At 53.3% G+C, this 18167-nt stretch overlaps 1 protein-coding gene and 3 non-coding genes across 4 annotated transcripts; all 4 read left to right on the top strand.

Annotated features, from left to right (window-relative positions):
* The first annotated feature begins 6341 nt into the window (after positions 1 to 6341).
* Rpl3 (ribosomal protein L3) lies at positions 6342 to 12722 on the top strand. Its single transcript, XM_046429635.2, has 10 exons — positions 6342 to 6541; positions 7653 to 7845; positions 8313 to 8481; positions 9082 to 9217; positions 10234 to 10420; positions 10680 to 10840; positions 11428 to 11529; positions 11926 to 12021; positions 12372 to 12491; positions 12629 to 12722. Exons 1-10 carry the CDS (start codon positions 6539 to 6541, stop codon positions 12671 to 12673), a joined length of 1212 nt encoding a protein of 403 aa, XP_046285591.1. The 5' UTR covers positions 6342 to 6538; the 3' UTR covers positions 12674 to 12722.
* On the top strand, positions 7026 to 7089 carry LOC124083172 (small nucleolar RNA SNORD43). Its single transcript, XR_006848672.1, has one exon. It is a non-coding gene; the product is annotated as a small nucleolar RNA SNORD43 (small nucleolar RNA).
* Positions 9027 to 9081, top strand: LOC124083175 (small nucleolar RNA U82P). The gene has a single exon (XR_006848675.1). It is a non-coding gene; the product is annotated as a small nucleolar RNA U82P (small nucleolar RNA).
* On the top strand, positions 10482 to 10574 carry LOC124083173 (small nucleolar RNA U83B). Its single transcript, XR_006848673.1, has one exon. It is a non-coding gene; the product is annotated as a small nucleolar RNA U83B (small nucleolar RNA).
* Positions 12723 to 18167: the final 5445 nt, after the last annotated feature.

Here is an 18167-nt window from a genome sequence, read left to right as displayed (position 1 = left end):
TCCCCTCCCCTTGGAGCCCTATGACCTGTATTTTACAGAAAAGGGAACTGAGTCTGAGAAGGGGAAGGAACCCCCCCCCCAAGGACACGGTGGTGACAAGTTGAGACCCAGGCCCCAGCCCAGACCCTAGTGTGCACACCAGGCACCCCCTCCTTGCCCCTGAACCCGGCATGCACCTCAGTGGACGGATGGCTCAATTGCTCGCGACAAAGCCAGGCAGGAGAGGCGGCCGGGGCTGGCCCACATCAGATCACTTTATTTTAAGATCTGCACGACGACGGACGCGGCATAGATATAGAGAAGGACTATGAGGACGCAGGAGGCCTTGACCTGCTGGGCCAGGGCCTGCCTGGATGACCACCTGGCGGCCCTGCGGCTAGGCCTGCTGCTCTGGAACCTGGTGCTGAGGGGTATGTTGGTCGCCCCAAAGCCACAGCCTCCTTCTCCCTGCCTGGTGTTTGTGTCCCCATTCACAACGCACAGGCTGATGGAGGCTGACGGCAGCTTGCTCAGCGCGGTTGGGTCAGGCCCAGGGAAGCGCTGGCTGAAAGGGACCGTGGTGGCAGGGAGGCTGGTGGTGACGGCATCCAGATCTTTGGAGCCTGCCCAGCACAGCCTGGATGGCCCCAGGAGTTTCAGGCCACCACCCCGGACGGCCCGGGCCACCCACACCACAGCAGCCCACAGCCTGTCCTGGCAGCGGGCCAGCAGGGCCATGACCACGGGCTGCAGCACCACCTGCAGCAGCAGCTCCAAGGCCTTGTTGCTCTCGTGCTGGGAGTCGACCAGGCTGTAGAAGGCCCACTGCGCCATGGAGAACAGGGTCAGGCTGGCCTCCCACTGCAGGTGCCGCAGGAGGTGCAGGGTGCCTTGGCAGGTTCTGCGGATCAGCGTGGAGAGCAGCCGGAGACTCCAGATCCTGGCGATGGTCAGGCGTCGCCACAGGATCTGCTGCACGGGCAGCAGCCTCTCCATGCACAGCCTGTGGACCAGGATGAAGGTGAGCACCCCTGCCACCGGCAGGCTGCTGCACCACAGGAGGCAGAGGCCCAGGATGGAGACAGAGACGCAGTGCGAGGCCAGGCTGGTCATCTGTGCCTGCAGCGCCAGGAGGGGCACATAGAAGTTCGCCAGGCCCAAGCTGAGCAGGAGCAGGAGCTGCCAGATTCTCCTGCCTGCCCCACCCCCTAGGGCCTCTCCCCCACAGCTGGTGGCAGAGGAGCAGGGTGAGGGGCTTTCATAACCTAGAGGCTCTGGGTCCAGGCTCCTGCCCCTGCGGAATGGGGCTGCACTCATACCACAAGCCCATATTAACTGACCTTGGCATCAAGCGCCCTGCCTGTCAATTGGGCTGAGTGGTTTTGCAACAATCAATGACAGCACAAAAGATGCGGGTGGGAGCTCCTGTCAAGAGGGGCATTGTTGCTTCACGGGCGAGGCAGGCTGCCATAGGGAATGTTGGGGTGTCCGTGTCCATTCCTCTCCTGACAAACGTGACTCAGTCTTGTCTGTGCGAGGCGATGACCTGCCTCACTCAGCTCCTCTGTGGCCCTCCTGGTCTCTCCATTCCCGTCCTCCATGGGTCCATGCAGTAGTAGTGAACCTTCTACTGCAGCTGAAGCACACACCTCTGGTTTTACCTGGCAGCAGAGAACCTCCGTCCTACAGGTACTAGAGCCAAATCTTGGACCTTTCCCACTGCTTGCAAGAAGCTCCTTTTTGAAAAACAGTACTGATGGAGGATCACAGCAAACAGTTGATCCATTTCTTTCCAGACTTTGGATTTCGCTTTTGAATTAAGTTAGCAATCAGCAATCACGAAACCCAAGTGCCTTGTTAGGGATTGAGGGGTTGCCGTGAGCTCTTTGGTCTGGGCTGAGTGTGCACAGCCTCTCTGCATCACTGGGAGGTATTCCAGGGACCATCAGCTGAATTCCACTCTGGCTCCTTTAGGAGGAAACCCCCTGCCCAGGAGAAATATCTAAACCCTTGGAGCCGGGCGCAGTGGTGCACACTTGTAATCCATCCCAGTGACTCAGGAGGCTGAGGCAGGAGGATTGTGGGTTCAAAGACAGCTCCAGCAAAAGCAAGGCACTAAGCAACTCAGTGAGACTCTGTCTCTAAATAAAATGCAAAATAGGGCTGGGGATGTGGCTCAGTGGTTGAGTGCCCCTGAGTTCAATCCCCAGTAACAAACAAAAAAACACTAATGCCTTATTTCAGGCACAGTGGACTCCTTTGGCTCTTTGTTCGTTTTCATCATGAGGATGCTGTGAATTACGTTAGTAACGTTCATTTTTTTGTTTGGCTACATGGAGGTTCAGAACTGAATGGCATAAACACAGAGATCTCTTGATTTTGAAAATATATATTTTGAACGTGATCCTACATCTCGATGAATCTCTCTTTCTCTCTCTGTCTCTGATTGAATCCAGCAGCACTCTGCCATTAAGCTACACCTTGGGCCCCTTTTGAGACAGAGTTTCCCTAAGTTAATAAGCCCTCAGACTTTCAATCCTTATGCCTCAGCCTCCTGAGTCGCTGGGATCATAGGCATGGCCACCACGCCGTATAACTTTTTTCTTTTCTTTCTTTGGCAGTAGTGAGGATGGAACCCAGGGTCTGCGCATGCTAGGCAAGTGTGCCACCCCTGAGCTACACCCCCAAAACCTTGATGGGTTGCATACATCTTGGTAAGTAGCCTTAAACCTGTTCTTTTTTATTTTATTTTTTTAAAGTTCTAGGTGAACAAATACCTTTATTTATTTAGTTTTATGTGGTGCTGAGGATGGAACCCAGTGCATCACACGTGCCAGGCGAGCGCTCTGCCACTGAGCCCCAGCCCCAGCCCCCTTTTTTATTTTGAGACAGGATCTCACAAAGTTGCCCCGACTAACCTCCAACTTGTGATCCTCCTGCCTCAGCTTCTCAAGTAGCTTGGATTACAGGTGTGCGCCACCACACCTGGCTCTTCTTAAACCTGAACATTCCACTCTTTAGCTCTGCAGTCAGAGCAGCGCATGGCAAAGAGCAGCCTTCAGTAAGAATTTCTTCTTGAGTCGTTGAGTGGCTTAGGACCCCAAAAGTTTTTTTGTGTCTTGTTACTTTTTTTTTTTTAAAGAATTTTTTTTTTAATATTTATTTTTTTTTAGTTTTCGGCGGACACAACATCTCTGTTTGTATGTGGTGCTGAGGATCGAACCTGGGCCGCACACATGTGAGGCGAACACGCTACCGCTTGAGCCACATCCCCAGCCCTGTCTTGTTACTTTTTGAGACAGGGTCTTGATATATTGTCTAGGTTGGTCTTGAACTTCTGGGCTCAAGTGATTCTTCAGCCTCAGCCTCCCTAGAAGCTGGGACCATAGGCATGTGCCACCACACTAATGATGGGGGTGTTCTTGGTTCTCAAGTCAGATATAGTGAAAACCCAAAACTAGAATCAGATAGACTTGGGCTCCATCCTTCATTAATTGTGTGACTTTTGTCAAGTTATCAATATCTTGGCCTTAAGCTTAATTTTCTCTGTAAAAAGGGAATAATATGTCAACACAAAAACAAAACCAAAAAACTTCTTAAATAATTTGGCAGCAAAAACTAAACTAACCTGAAATTATTAAATTATTAGGCAGCATTGTTGCGGAACTTGAGGAAACATCTGGTTCTTGGGAAGATCTGGAGGGCAGGACCCGAGGTCATGGGACAAATGTGAGGCTATTTATATTTCTCCTGCTCTGTGTGACTGTCGTCCCTCCCATCTGCAGTTTTGCTTTCCAAGGTTTGTAATCTGAAGTTTGAAAATATTAAATGGAAAATTGCAGAAATAAACAATTAATAAGATTTCATTGTTGTTGTTTTGGTGCTGGGGATTGAATTCAGAGCGTTGTGTATGTTAAAGCACATGCTTTACCAATAAGGTATATTGCCAGCACTAAAAATTCATAAGTTTATTTTTATTTAATTTTTTTTCTTTAGATTTTATTAAATCATAAATGTACAACAGCTTCTTAACTCTACACATGCACTTAAATTTTCTAAAGGAAAACGTTATGTCTTATTACATCATGATCCTGGCTAATACCTTTTCAAAACTTTAAATAAATTCTCTCTCTCCTCTCTCACTCTCTCTTTAAAAAAAAAAAAAAAAAAAGAATTTCCTTAACATTGTTATTTCGATAACCTGAAGCTGTTCGGTTACCTTTGGGCTCTCATCCTCTCCTGTTTATACAATGAAGCTCAAGGTAAATAGGATGAAGCTCAATATCGGCTCCTCCCACCATAACCCTCACTTCCTCCAGGACCATAATTTCCTCTACCACGTGGTCGCCCCATGTTCCTGCCACCCAAGTTCCACTCTTCATTAGACTATATTTAGAAGGTTGCTGGCTATAATTTCCAAAATCATTATAACTTCCACTTCCATAATTTCCTCCTCCGTAGTTGTCATAACCACCTCCATAGCCCCCACCCAGGTTTCCATATTCAGATCCTCTACCACCAGAGCCTCCTCTTCCTCCTCCATAACCAGGGCTACCTCCCAAATCACCACTTCCAGGTCCTCCTCCAGATCCATTATAGCTATCCCCAAATCCACGTCCGCTTCCATATCCATCAGATCTTCCTCTTCCCATTGCTCGTAGTAGTTAAACTTTCTTCTGTGGTTTTAAAACTTAAGCCACCAATAAAGAGTTTACAGAACTGTACCTTTTCTCTCTCCATCAGTCGCTTCAGGCAAGTGAGATAAGAAAGATCTGAAGATAAGAAAGATCTGAAGAGCACCTCCACACCAGGGACCGGCTGCTGCTACTGCTGCTAGAGCCACTGCTGCTGCTTTTCTAGAACCTTCCTCAGACTAACTCCAATTTACTTTTAAAATGGACTTGGTTCTTTCTTTTCTTCTCTCTCCCAGCTCCTCCCTAATCTCTACCCTCCCTAATCTCAGGGAAATGGGATTCAAAAATTCATAAGTTTTAAGTGGTCTTTACTATAGTGTATATACAGTACACACACACACACACACACACACACACTTTTTTCCCCCCTGCTATTTACCCAAATAACAAGACTGGGGATTGAACCACCCATGGGGGCTCTATCACTGAACTAAAATCCAAAAGCTTTTTATTTTTTGAGACAGGATCTCAATAAGCTGCCCAGGCTGGCCTCAAGCTTGTGGTCCTCCTGCACCAGCCTCTGAGGGCACTACAGGTGCTCCCCACCTCCGGAAGCAATAGTTGTTCTATCATATTACTTGCTATGGTTGATAATCTCACAATGCTCAATTGATGTTAAACTTTACCAAAAGTATGTGTGTTTGCGTGTGTGTATCATGTGTAAATGCTGTACACAGCATTCAATGCTATCTGCAGCCTCAGACAAGGGAGAGGAATGTCTTGGAATATATCTCCCTCAGATAAAAAGCAACTATAGGGAGTCACATTTCCTTGTAGAAATGCTAATGTGTCTCAGTCAAGAGTGCAGAGAGGATAGATAACACAGTATGCCAGCAACAGTACACAGTATGTGCATCATATTAACTTTCTTTCTTTCTTTTTCCCCTGGGTACTGGGGATTGAACCCAGGGGCACTGGGCTGGCTTTGAACTCGCGATCCTCCTGCCTCGGCCTCCCTCAGCCTCTGCAGTCTAGGATTATAGACATGCGCCATCGCGCCTGGCCTCATGTTTCCTCATGATCCCAAAAGTGCTGGATTTCAAAACCACTGACTCCAACGATTTCCAGTAATAGACTCTGGGACGCTGTGAGGGTTAAATGAGAGAATGGTTTTCACACCACAGTGGGTGCCACGGCCGTGCCCAGGATCACGATGCCCGGGTGGGAAGGAGGAGGTCGGGGCACGAGCGAGGCCTGGCATGGCAGTCTTGGGCGGCAGCCTCGGGGGTAATGCGGGACCCGAGGAAACCTCAGGTTCCTGGGAAGATCTGGAGGGCAGGACCCGAGGTCGTGGCGCGGGCTCAGGACGCGGAACCCTGCAGCTGGATACCGGAACGACCCAGGCAGGGCTTGAGGGAGCTCGCGAAAGCCGTGCAACTAGCTCACCCCATCGAGCTGCTTCTTCAACTCCGAAACAAAATGGCAACAACGCCCAAGTGGTTAGGCTTAAAACTGGCTACCACATGTGAAAGAAGCCTACAGCGGGGTTATTCAACCCCAGACGACTGCAGCCATTTTTCTCTCTCATCATAAAGTTTGGCTGCTGCAGAACACCGTAGACCTGTCGCAGTCCCCGCAATCACCCAGCGTTTCAGTGTCTTTTTAATAAGTCTGAACTCTTCCTCTCGCCGTAGGGCCTCTAAGTAGATTTTCTTTTTTTTTTTTTTTTTTTTCTGAAACACGTCCTCTCAGAATTTACGCTAGGAGTGGGAAAGCGTGCGTGGAAATGGCTCCCCGTACGCCCCTCCGACCCGACGTCCGCCGCGGGCGCGCGCTCGCACGCCGGAAGGGGCGGAGTCAAGAGGCTCTTTATATATCGTGTACCAAGGCCCAATCGGCCTCTACCGGCGGGATTTGGTGGCGCGATGGTGAGTTCCTTAATGGCGTCTTTCCTCTTGGCTTCAAAGTCGGCGTGGTGGAATCCGCCGCGCATCGTTGCCATCTTGGCTTGGCCGGTCCCGGGAGCTCGTTCTGGGAGCGCAGGGGATTCAGTAGGGACTGCAGTGAGGCCTATTTTTCTGGAAACTCGCGAGGCCTGTGGGGAAGGGAGTTATGGAGGAATACCCTGGGATTGCGAGTCGGCCACCGATCGGCCTTGGGGCGGAAGCTCTCCTGGACGCCCACTTGAAGCCGTAGATGGTTTCTGAGCTCCGACCTCACCAGATTTTAGCGATAGTTGTTATTAATCCTCAAGAGCAATTTGCCGGGCCAGGAGGGTCTTGAGTGGGACGCCCGGTGTTCTGGTAAACTGGGGCCGGCGCATGCGCGAGGGGAGACTATTGGCAAGAGTTTTAAAGGGTCCCTTTGGAAATTCCTTGGTGCAACTTGAAGGCCTCTAGACTCGCCAGAAACCTCACATGATGAACTTATTGACGGGCGGACAGAATCTGTGTGCTGATTGTCATGTTCTGATTTGGCTCTGTGAGTCCTGTTGGCCTACTATGTACCAGGCTGGCTCTGTCCCAGGGGCCGGAGAGTACTATGGTACCATTATTAGTGCCCAGCTATTGTCCCATGAGTCGCTTCACTGGTGAGAATCTTGGTGACAAATCATCTGTTAACACGGTTTTTAATATTCTAGTTCTCTTAGAGCACGTTGGATGACTTTGTTTCTTGTAAAAATAGTTCCCAGTCAACATTTAGAAGGAGCAGTGTGATGTGGTTGATCCTGGCCTTGCTGGGTGTCTAGTTAAGAGTCAACATTGTGGGATGAGTGTGCTAGGGCACACTAGTAATCCCAGCCACTCTGGAGGCTGACACAGGAGGAGCAAAAGTTCTAGGCGTCATAGTGAGACCCTGAGCAACTTCCACCCTTTCTTGGGATAAAAAATGAAAATGCTGGGGATGTGGCTCACAGTTGGGTTCAATCCCTGGTACCAAAAAAAAAAGAAACTCATGGTTGAGTATAGGTCAGCAGCTGGGAAGCAGTGAAATGAGAGCTGCCTCTTGTTTGGGTGCATATTTTTTTTCTTTCCCCAGTCTCACAGGAAGTTCTCCGCTCCCAGACATGGATCCTTAGGCTTCTTGCCTCGGAAGCGTAGCAGCAGGCATCGAGGGAAGGTGAAGAGCTTTCCGAAGGATGACCCTTCAAAGCCTGTCCACCTCACAGCCTTTCTGGGCTACAAGGCTGGCATGACTCACATCGTGCGGGAAGTTGATAGGCCAGGATCCAGTACGTATATGCTACTGTGTTGTCTAAGTTGGGGGATGGGAGTGTTAAATTTTAGGACTGATGTTTAAGTGTACTTATGGAGGCATGGAACGTGCTGAGTGAATTTGTGAAGAGCTACAGCATAGAGTGTGTGCTAACTTGGTGACCTTTCACTATCAAGGCTGGAATATACACTGCTTTTATTTACACTTGGTTGGCCCACAGCACTAGCTTTTAGCACTTAGTTTATATTGTCTACCCTGAGTAAATTTAGATCTGTTATTACACCCCATTGTACTTGGGACTCTTGTCCAGGCCACAAATTTGTCTGTTCCTAGAGATTGCTTAGGTTTCTAGAGAGAACTGAAGCTGTATTAGAGTCCTGATGTTGGGTTAAGTTAAATGTAAACACTTGAAGGAGAAGGTTGTGTGGCCACCTTGTGTGGGCATTCGTGTCAGCTCACTCCTGTCCTATTTTCTGCCTTCAGAGGTGAACAAGAAGGAGGTTGTGGAGGCTGTGACCATAGTGGAGACACCGCCCATGGTGGTTGTAGGCATTGTGGGCTACGTGGAAACCCCTCGAGGCCTCCGAACCTTCAAGACCATCTTTGCTGAGCATATCAGTGATGAGTGCAAAAGGCGTTTCTATAAGAACTGGTAAGAGCCAGAACATGCAGTTCCAGCATTGGGCTGCAGAGCAGGGAGACCCTGTACAGAGCCCGAATTCTAGTGGTGGGAAGCTGTTGTCTCCTTTTTAAGTTGGCCTCTTGAATAGAACCAAACCTGGAGGTCAACTTTAGCAGCACTGGTTCTTGATCTAAGAACTGGCATCTTAACTCTGGTCAGCCTAGTGCAATTGGTTGACTGTGTTCCTTTGGCTGTTTGTAACTCCCCAAAACAGGAAAGATAAGGCAGTGGTAGTGTTGGGCTTCTAGCCCTGGCTTAGCACCCTGGTTTCTTAATAGTAACTGAGAATAGTACCTGCTAAGGTAGAGAAAGGGAGCTTTCTGGTACCCTGGAGCAAGAATAGTGCTTTGGCTATCTGTGACTTATATTAACCTTGTTGGACCTCCGCTTAGCTCCGCTCGGCTCTGCCCGATGAGCTTCATCCAGGCTCCGCTTGCCGGTGGAAAAGGCTCCTTAGAAGCCGGCAATGAGCCCCATCCCCTGGTGGTGCCAGTGTGCCTTCCGCTCACCCCTCAAGGGTGATGAAGGTCTGCGCCCGGCCCCTTCCCCAACTCTGCTCTGCTCCTGAAGGCATAAATCTAAGAAGAAGGCCTTTACCAAATACTGCAAGAAGTGGCAGGATGACATGGGCAAGAAGCAACTGGAGAAGGACTTCAATAGCATGAAGAAATATTGCCAGGTCATCCGCATTATCGCCCACACCCAGGTAAGCATGTGCTGTGTCATCTTATTGGTGATGTACCTGATCAAGTAAGACTTTATTTTTCATGATGGGGATTGAACCCTGGGCCTCTTGCATGGTGGGCAAGCCTGTAAGGGTTTGAGCCTTCCAAAAAAGTGCTGCTCAGATGTCAGCTCATAAGGGTTTTGTGCCTAACCAGGATTGGTTGGGTTTAAGACTCAGATTCCTTATGAGGTCCCTTCAAGGACAGATGGTATCCTCAGGAGGGTCCCCATATGCGTAGGTCTCTCTCTTTCCAGTAGAGGGCGCTGTGTCCGCACTGTGAGTGAGGAAACCATACCTCATTTGGGAAAATCCCTTTCGAATTTGTTGACCCAGCTGGTTAAGTTAGTTGTGAAATGCTGCATTGATGTGAACTGAGTGGGCCCTTGGTAAAATAGGCACCTCTTGTCTGGTGCGGTCCTAGCTTCAGGGCCTCTATAGCCCTGTGAGGTTAGAGATCACTAGATGGGTGATTGCATGGACGGTAGAGGTTTTTTTTTTTTTTTGTACTGGGATTGAACCAGAAGACTACCACATAGCCACATCCCCAGCTCTCTTGGAGACAGTGTCTTGGCTAAGTTCCCCAGGCTGACCTTGACCATGGGATCTCTTGCCTTAAGGAGTAGCTAGGATTATAGGAACGTGAGGCCAAGCTTAGCTGGGGTACAGGATAAGCACCTTTGCCAGCAACCCTCAGCTTGTGCTTCGGTGCATTTTTTTCTAACCCTTAACACCTTGTGTAGGTTTTTTGTGTTTTTGGCACTGGGGATGGAACCCAGGGCCTTGCGCACTAGCCAGCTACTCCTATACTGAGCCACACCCCTGCTGTCTGCTCTTTACCAGGCCTTCCTGTCCAAATCAACTTTGTTAGTAGAGCAAGGGTAGATGAACTGGCTAAAAAGACAGTAATGGGGACAGGGCTGTCTCAGCCTCCGTTGATGTACTACCAGAGGGACTCCAGGCCTGAGCTGAGCTGAGCTGTGCCTGCTCTTTCCTAGATGCGGCTGCTTCCTCTGCGCCAGAAGAAAGCCCACCTGATGGAGATCCAGGTGAATGGAGGCACCGTGGCTGAGAAACTGGACTGGGCCCGGGAGAGGCTAGAGCAGCAGGTCCCTGTGAACCAGGTGTTTGGGCAGGATGAGATGATTGACGTCATAGGAGTGACCAAGGGCAAAGGCTACAAAGGTAAGCTGTGCAGAGGCTCACATTGTTGTGCTGAGCCTGGGGGGAGGTGGCGTCAGGCCCAGCTGTTCTGTGATGAAGCCTGGAATGTGCGCTGGGCACAGCGCCCGAGTCAGACTGAGGAACCATTCCCTGTTGCCTTCCTTCTGAGAACAGCCCTGTGGTCAGCCTGGCTGGGGTTCTGCACTTGGGCACTCCCAGCAGGAAAGGGCCAGTGGTGTGAGTGCCAGACCTCTGGTGCAGCAGTGCTTGTTCTCCCCAGGGGTCACCAGTCGCTGGCACACCAAGAAGCTTCCCCGCAAGACCCACCGAGGGCTACGTAAGGTCGCCTGTATTGGAGCCTGGCATCCTGCCCGTGTGGCCTTCTCTGTGGCTCGGGCTGGCCAGAAAGGCTACCATCACCGCACCGAGATCAACAAGAAGGTGAGAAACCCTGAAGAGTTGTAATCCATGTCACTGGTTGGGTGGCAGCCTGTGTTGTGTGTCAGTGGGCCTCAGATCTTCACTGGTCTTGGATGGTTCTGGTTCTTGGGGGTCAGGATAATTGCAGGATGCCATCAGGTGGTTCCAGGAAGGACGACTCTTGGTGTGATGCAGTGGCCCTCTGTTTATAGGCCTGCCTTGGGCACCTGGGCATTTTCTCTAGTAGTGTCCTTTTGTTTGGGATAGGGTCTGAGTCGGCGGTGCTTGACTGCTGAGCTATGTACATCCCAGTCTTCTGAGACAGGTTCTCACCAAGTTGCTGAGACTCCTTTGGACATGAGATCCTCCTGCCTGAGCTTTGTAGATGAATACGAATACAGTACCTTTATTTTATTATTTTTATGTGGTGCTGAGGATCAGGTCCAGTGTTTCACATGTGCTGGGCAAGTGCTCTAACCTTGCCCCTAGTGATTTTTTTTTTTGCAGGGGGGGGACTCTGTCCTATTTGGGGGATTCCCCCTTGACACCCCACCCTGAGGCACTCAGACCTATCTTCCCAGGTGCTGATCCTCACGCATCTCTTTCAGATCTATAAGATTGGCCAGGGCTACCTCATCAAGGATGGCAAACTAATCAAGAATAATGCTTCCACTGATTACGACCTGTCTGACAAGAGCATCAACCCTCTGGTGAGTGCTGGACTGACTCCACCTGCAAAGATTCCCTGGTACCCTGTGGAGCTGCCCGGGCCTTGGCTGTGGGGTGAGGGGCCTGCTCTCTGGGGTGCTGGGTGCAGTCAGTCATTGGCCCCTGCACAGCACCCTGTTGTGTGCCTTGCAAGTCATGTGTCTTAGGCCCTCCAGATGGGGCTGGCTAAAAAGGTAGGGGTTCATGCCCAGCTGTTCCGTGATCAGGCCTAGAATGTGTAACATTCCCTGTTGTCTTCCTTCTGAGAAAGCCCTGCAGTCAGATGGCCAGGGACAACCTGACCCCAAAGGTCTGCCATATCTGCAGAGCTCACAGGTCTGCAGGGCAGCTGCCTCCATGCTTACTCTGCTGACCCTGTGGCCTTGCTTTTTCCCCAGGGTGGTTTTGTCCACTATGGTGAAGTGACCAATGACTTCGTCATGCTGAAAGGCTGTGTGGTGGGGACCAAGAAGCGGGTGCTCACTCTCCGCAAGGTAAGAGTGGGTGACCTCTCCCGCATCCTTTCAGGATCTCACCCCTGTGGAGAATCACAGGCTCAGCCTTTGGTGCTGAGCCAGGGTGGGAGGGTTGAGGAAGGGGAGGGCGTTGGTTTCCCTTTGACACCAGCTTTGAAGTCAGGAGGAGGAAATTCCTAGTCTGGCTAGTTGGGCTCCTGTGTTCATGGGTCATCCTGCTCTCAGGGTCCTCTTGCTCCTCTGCCTGATGGGACAGGTTCAGAGCTTGGGCCACTAGATGGTGCTGTGTGGGTTCTTGGCCTCAGTGGGCCATGAGCTGAGATGCTGGGGAGCCTCTGTAAGTCACAGCCCCTTCCCTCTTGCCACAGTCCTTGCTGGTACAGACCAAACGGCGCGCTCTGGAGAAGATTGACCTTAAGTTCATCGACACCACCTCCAAGTTTGGCCATGGCCGCTTCCAGACCATGGAGGAGAAGAAAGCATTCATGGTGAGCCCTTTTGCCAGCTACCTCGCTCTGGGGTTAGGGGCTCTGGTGGCCCATCCTGGGTGCTCCCCTCCTCGGTCCCCTAGGGAGTGCTTACTCCTGCCGCTGCCTGCTTCATCTCTGGCCTTCCTTCTCCACAGGGACCACTTAAGAAAGACCGCATTGCCAAGGAGGAAGGTGCTTGATGTCTGGATCCTGAGCAGCTGGCTGTGGCCAATAAAGCCTTTTTAGTGACATTTGCCTCTGTTTTTTTCTTGGGAGTATTGAGGCCTCAGAGACAAAGGCCTGTGTGCACAGTGGCCAGAGGGGTCTCTGCCGCGCTCTCTGGGGCTTTGGTTGGCTCTGACCTTCTGCCCACCTGGCCCCATCTCTGGAGCAGAGGGAAGCTAAGGCCACACCTGGGAAAGCCAGCCTGTGTGTGGGTGGGGGGGGGAGTGCTTTGTATCAATGTTTGTCACCAGGGTGAGGCAGCTGAGCCTTAACTATAGAAGTCTGTTCTGTTTGCACAGCTTGGGTGATGCCAGGGCTTTGGAGAGAGAAGGAGCACTTGATGTTCTGGTGCCTGAGGCAAAACGAGGTCCATCCAGTGCAGTGATCCTGCTAATCCACGCAGGGCGCCTTCCAGTTGTGACTTGCTCAGGTTCCTTGTCCAAGACGTGGCAGTGGGAGAGGCCATGTCTCAGGAGTGGTGCCTCATGGCTTCTAGAGTAACTAGAAGGGTTCTATACAGGCATGATGTGGCCTAGAGGTGCAGCTGCACCCAGGTCCTTAAAAGTGACCATTCTGGGCTGAGGTCTTTCCCTTTGGGACAGACCCTGATGTTACAGCTGGGTTTTGGGTTGAGTGCCACCTCTACCCCTTGTAGGAACTTGCCCCCCAGATTATGAGCCATTTCTGTTAACACGAGGGATTCCTACCTTTCTCAGCACACCTCAGCCCCACTTACTTGGGTCCTGGTAGCTCTCAAATGAGATGGCATTCAGGCTAAACCCCCCATTACATGATTTAAGTGCTGAGACCTGTGAACTGCAGGCAGCCTAGTGGGTGACCTATGAGTGGGGAGGAGGTTGCAGGCTGTAGGTGTCGCTACCTGAGGTTCTGTTATCCTGGGAGCCCAGGAGCGGGTGAGGGTCCTAGCTGTTACTGCACTTAAGTCTTTGGCCGCCAGGGGGAGTCCCTCAGTTGTGCTGCAGGTATGGGGGGTTAGGGTCTCATCCCACAGTCCAGGGACTTGACTGCACAGCAAAGGGTGTTGGGCTCCAGGCCCTAGGTCAGCAGTACCTTGGGTTGTAGAGTTTGGCAAGAAGCTGTCCAAGGCCAGGGCTTTTCCCTGGGGCCTCTGGGTCTTCCTGGTTGAGCCAGGCCTGCTGAGGCTGTGGCAGGACCTCCTCCCAGTGCGGCCACCCTTGGCTTCTGGAACCTCCTTTCCTGCTTGGTGGGCTTTGCTGGTCTGAGGCACAGTGGCTGTGCCTTGTCCCCTGCCCAGGGCTAGGTGTCCAGTTGTAGTTATGTCTGGATGGGGATGTGGAGTCCCTAGGGGTGGTTTCCAGGCTGAGGGCACATGCAGGCCATCAGTGGAGGCTGCCACCCCACAGGTCCACCTGTCCAAGTTACTGGGTGCCTTTGGCAGCCTTGGTGAGCAGGTCAGGGCCACATCCCCACATCCCTTCCCTGACCCCCCCCCCCCCCCCCCCCGTTGGGGTGACTGGTCACATTCCACAGCAGTTCCAAGCCTAGGTCTCCTCAAGTCCCAGCTTCTGGAAGGCAGGCATTCTGCCAGAATGGTTCCTCTGAAGGGGGACCCCAAGTTCTGCTGTCCAGCTGGGGCTGTGAAGGCACAGTCTGCTGTCTGGACGATGGCAGGGACCTCCAGCTTCCCAGGGGCCTCTGTTCCACTGGGGAGGCAGACGATGAACAGTAAAGGGGGTGGGTGGCTTTAGAAGTGATAAACTGTGAAGAAACATGACACTGGGATCCAAAGGAGGAAGGCCCGGGCCTGGGGGGGGGTGATCCAGCCTGCGAAGCTCTGTGGGGACAACACCCAGGCAGAGGAACAGCACAAAGGCCCTGGGGCAGGATGAGTCCTCCCTGTCCTTAGAGCTCCGGGAGGGGGAGCGCCCTGGCCTCTTTGAGGAATAGAGTGGGCCCTGGGCAGGTCGGGCCTGCAGCAGTCCCTGGGACTAGTGGGTGGGTCGTTGGCTCCTGTGCCTTGCAGCTCCAGGTGGCATGGCGTGCACTTCCTGTCACGCTCTGAACTCCCAGACCTGCCTCTGGAATCTGTGGTGACAGAACACAGTCTCATTCCAATCCCCCTGAAAAGGAAAAAAAGAAAACGAAAAACCTGCTGGGAATTTCTGAGCAAGTGGGGACAGGGAGGTGGTGGCAGGAGCCGCTGTTGCCTTAAAAGGTGCGTCAGAGCCAGAGTCTGCAGAGCTCACAGGGGACGGCCCCGGGCAGAACCCAGGCCAGCTGGCCGCACCTGGCGGCTCACCCCAAAGTGCTCCCAACCTGGAGCCTGGGGAGGCCTTGCCAGGGCATGGGCCGTCGCCTGCTCCATGGCTCCCGGCCGGCAGCTGCTCGTCAGAGGCCTCTGGGGTCCAGCCCTGCCTCCCTGTCCTCCAGGCAATGCCCCCCAACTGCCCACCCACCCAGTATCACAGTCCCTTCCTGGGCCCAGCCTCTGGTCAGCTCCCAGGAGCCCAAACAGCTTCCCCTTCCCTTCAGGAGCAGGCCCAGCAGCCCAGGCTGGAGCACAGAGAGGAAGCCCCCAAACCCAGGGGGGGCAGGACAGGAGCACCCACAGGCTCTCCGGAGTACAGCTGGGAGGAAGCATCCAGAACCTTCCAGGGCCCAGCCTCACGCTGACTGAGGCCGCTCTAGGGACAGGCGGTCCTAGCTGGGAATGGCGTGTCTGCACCAGGCACCGAGACTGCGGGCTGTCCCTCAGGCAGGTTCTACTGCGCAGCTTGCCGGGAAGAAGCTGAGGCTGAGGGAAGGCAGTTAACTCGCCCGAGGTGCAGCTCTCATCCCCACCCTGTGCCATGAGGGGACAGAAGGCATATCTTGACCCATTTATTGAACACCTACTATGTGCCACGCCTCGTGCTAGACTCAGAGTTGTCTCATCAATCCCAATGACCGCCATTCCCACTTCACAGGTGGAGAGTGAGGCCTGACTGGTCCAGAGACACCCCCTAGATCACAGTAGGCTCCTTAGGTGCTCGTTCTCACTGAATGAGCCCAACAGTCCACAGGAGGAAACTGAGGCACAGAGATGAAGCATGGTTCCCTCAGGGCAGACTGCAGGAGAGGGAGGCCAGGACTCAAACCCAGGCTCCGAGCACCCCCTGCTCCACCCTCCCTGGAGAGCCTGCCGGAGGGGTCCCCGCAGCACCCTGTGTTCTCTGCCCCTGTCTCAGGATACCTCATGGCCCCTGCTTTCTCCACAGAAGGGGGTGCAGGGCTGCTTCCCTGACCCTCCCCACCAAGTCCCCCTCGGCCAGGCAGAGGAGGAGGCTGTGAGCGAAGGCGCTAAAGATAGCCGCTGGCCACTTCCCCATCCCGCTGGCCACCACCTCAGAGCCAGTGGCCACCCCAGAAGGCCTCCACCCAGACATCCGCACCCAGCCAGACTGCAGAGCCTGGTCACCCAGCCCAGGGCAGAGCTCAGGGGCCCAGGTGGTGGTCACGATGGTGACTGTCACTGAGCCTTGCCACACCTCAGGCTTGGGCCAGGCAGGCGTCCCTCGTCCCACGAGGCCCCTCCACTGAGGTCTGAGCTCAAGAGAGGCACCAGCTCCTGTGAGCACACGGCTCCAGAAACACCCGACGTCAGCAGGACCCCCGTTTCCACCATGGCCCAGTGCCTGGGGACACACCAGCCTGGCGGCACCCAGGCCCTTCAGGACGCCATGCCCACGCTGTGGCAGAAGCATACACCAGGGAAGCTGGTTCACCACACACCAGGGCCGTTCCTCCCGAGGTGGCTATTGGACACCTACCAGCACACTGCTGGCCCCACCTCCAGGGACCTCAGGACCCAACCCCATTGGGGCAGCACAGTAGCCAGTGGATGTCACCCATCATCCCTGGAGGTCAGTGTTCTGGGGCACAGAGCAGGGGCTGGAAGGGCAGCCCGAGGATATGGAGGGACAGACAGGCCCCCTGACACCGTCCTCTAAGCGCCGATGTGCGCCCCTTGTCCAGTGCAGGGCCTTCCCCTGCCCAGCGGCCTCCCTGGCTGCACCTCACATTTGTTTATTCACGTCAGCGACATTTATGAAGCACCTACTATGCGACCGGGCATCGGCCCATCTGCCTCCAGCTCACCCCAGGCTGCTGTGCCTCGGCCACACAGACACCAGATGGCCCGCCAGGCTGTGCCTCGAGGACCTGTCGGCAGTCCTGGCTCGGTGTGTGGGAGAGAGCTGGCCAGGGCTGGAGCGCTCAGTCTCCTCCTAGCACCAAACTCCCACTCTCAGGGCTGAGCTCGTGGTTAATTAATGAATTGTGTGATGTTTGGGCCCTGCTGGGACTCCAACCCAGGGCCCAGGGCCATGCTGGAGGTTAAGTGGCGGATAGCTACAGCATCTCTGATCTGAAGTGCCGGGGCCTAGGGGTGTTTCAGATTTGGGAGTTTTCAGATTTTTTAATATTTGCATAGACTAGTCACCAGAAAGATGGAGATTTCCTAATCCCCAAATCCAAAGTGTCCAAATTGGGAGGCTGAGGCAGGAGGCAGAAGTTGAAGGCCAGCCTTGGCAACTTAGTGAGGCCCTAAGCAACTTCGGAGAGCCTGTCTCAAAATAAAAATAAAATAGGGGCTGGGGTGGGGCTCGGTGGCAGAGCACTTGCCTAGCACGTGTGAGACACTGGGTTCGATCCTCAGCGCCATATTAAACGAATAACTAAACAAATGAAATAAAGACATGGTGCCCACCTACAAACTACAAAGAAAAAAAAATTAAAAACCCCAAAGGTATAAATAAATAAATAAAATTAAAAATAGATAAATAAAAATTTAAAAGGGTGGTGCTGTAGCACAGTGGTAAAGCACCCCGGGGTTCAATCCCCAGTACTAAGAAAAGAAAAAGAAAAATCAGGAGCTTTCACATAAAATTCAAATGTCCATCTTCCCTCGAACTGGGACAACGGCACTATCAGCCTGGGGCTGTGATGCTGCTGCCCTTCACCCGGGCACCTCCCTCTGACCTGCAGGTTGTCCTCCCACCCGTGAGCCGGGTCGCCTCTAAGTGCTGTGGGCCCAGAGGTCAGCAGGGCCTAGCACAAAGTAGGTGCTCAGCGAGGGACGGGGCGGGGAGCAAAGGCAGGGCAGAGGGATGAGCGCGGGGCGCCTGGGCGACCCGTGGACCTGCCCCGTGAACTCCTGTCACGCGGGGCTTTGGCCTCAGGAGCTGGCCGGCTGGGCTCTTATCTTTGAAAGCCTGATCCACGGCACCGTCCTGGGAAGGATCCGGAAGGTCCCGGACGCCAGAAGTGATACAGGACGGCGCGGCCTCCAGGCCTGGGAGCTTCATCCTGGCACAGACCAAGGCCCTGGAGCCTCCTGGGCCCCACAGGAGGGACCAAGGACCTCCCCTCACCCCTACCGTGTCACCAAGCAAAAAAGCAAGTCACAGGGAGACACGGGGGACATGGAGAGACCTTCCCACGTCCTTT

This window comes from Marmota monax, unplaced genomic scaffold (assembly GCF_021218885.2).
Source record: "Marmota monax isolate L192 unplaced genomic scaffold, Marmota_monax_Labrador192_F-V1.1 WCK01_AAM20220418_F8-fsc00051, whole genome shotgun sequence".
In the NCBI taxonomy this organism is placed as follows: domain Eukaryota; kingdom Metazoa; phylum Chordata; class Mammalia; order Rodentia; family Sciuridae; genus Marmota; species Marmota monax.
Note: the sequence above shows the minus strand (reverse complement) of the source record. Positions and strands in the feature narration are given on the sequence as shown.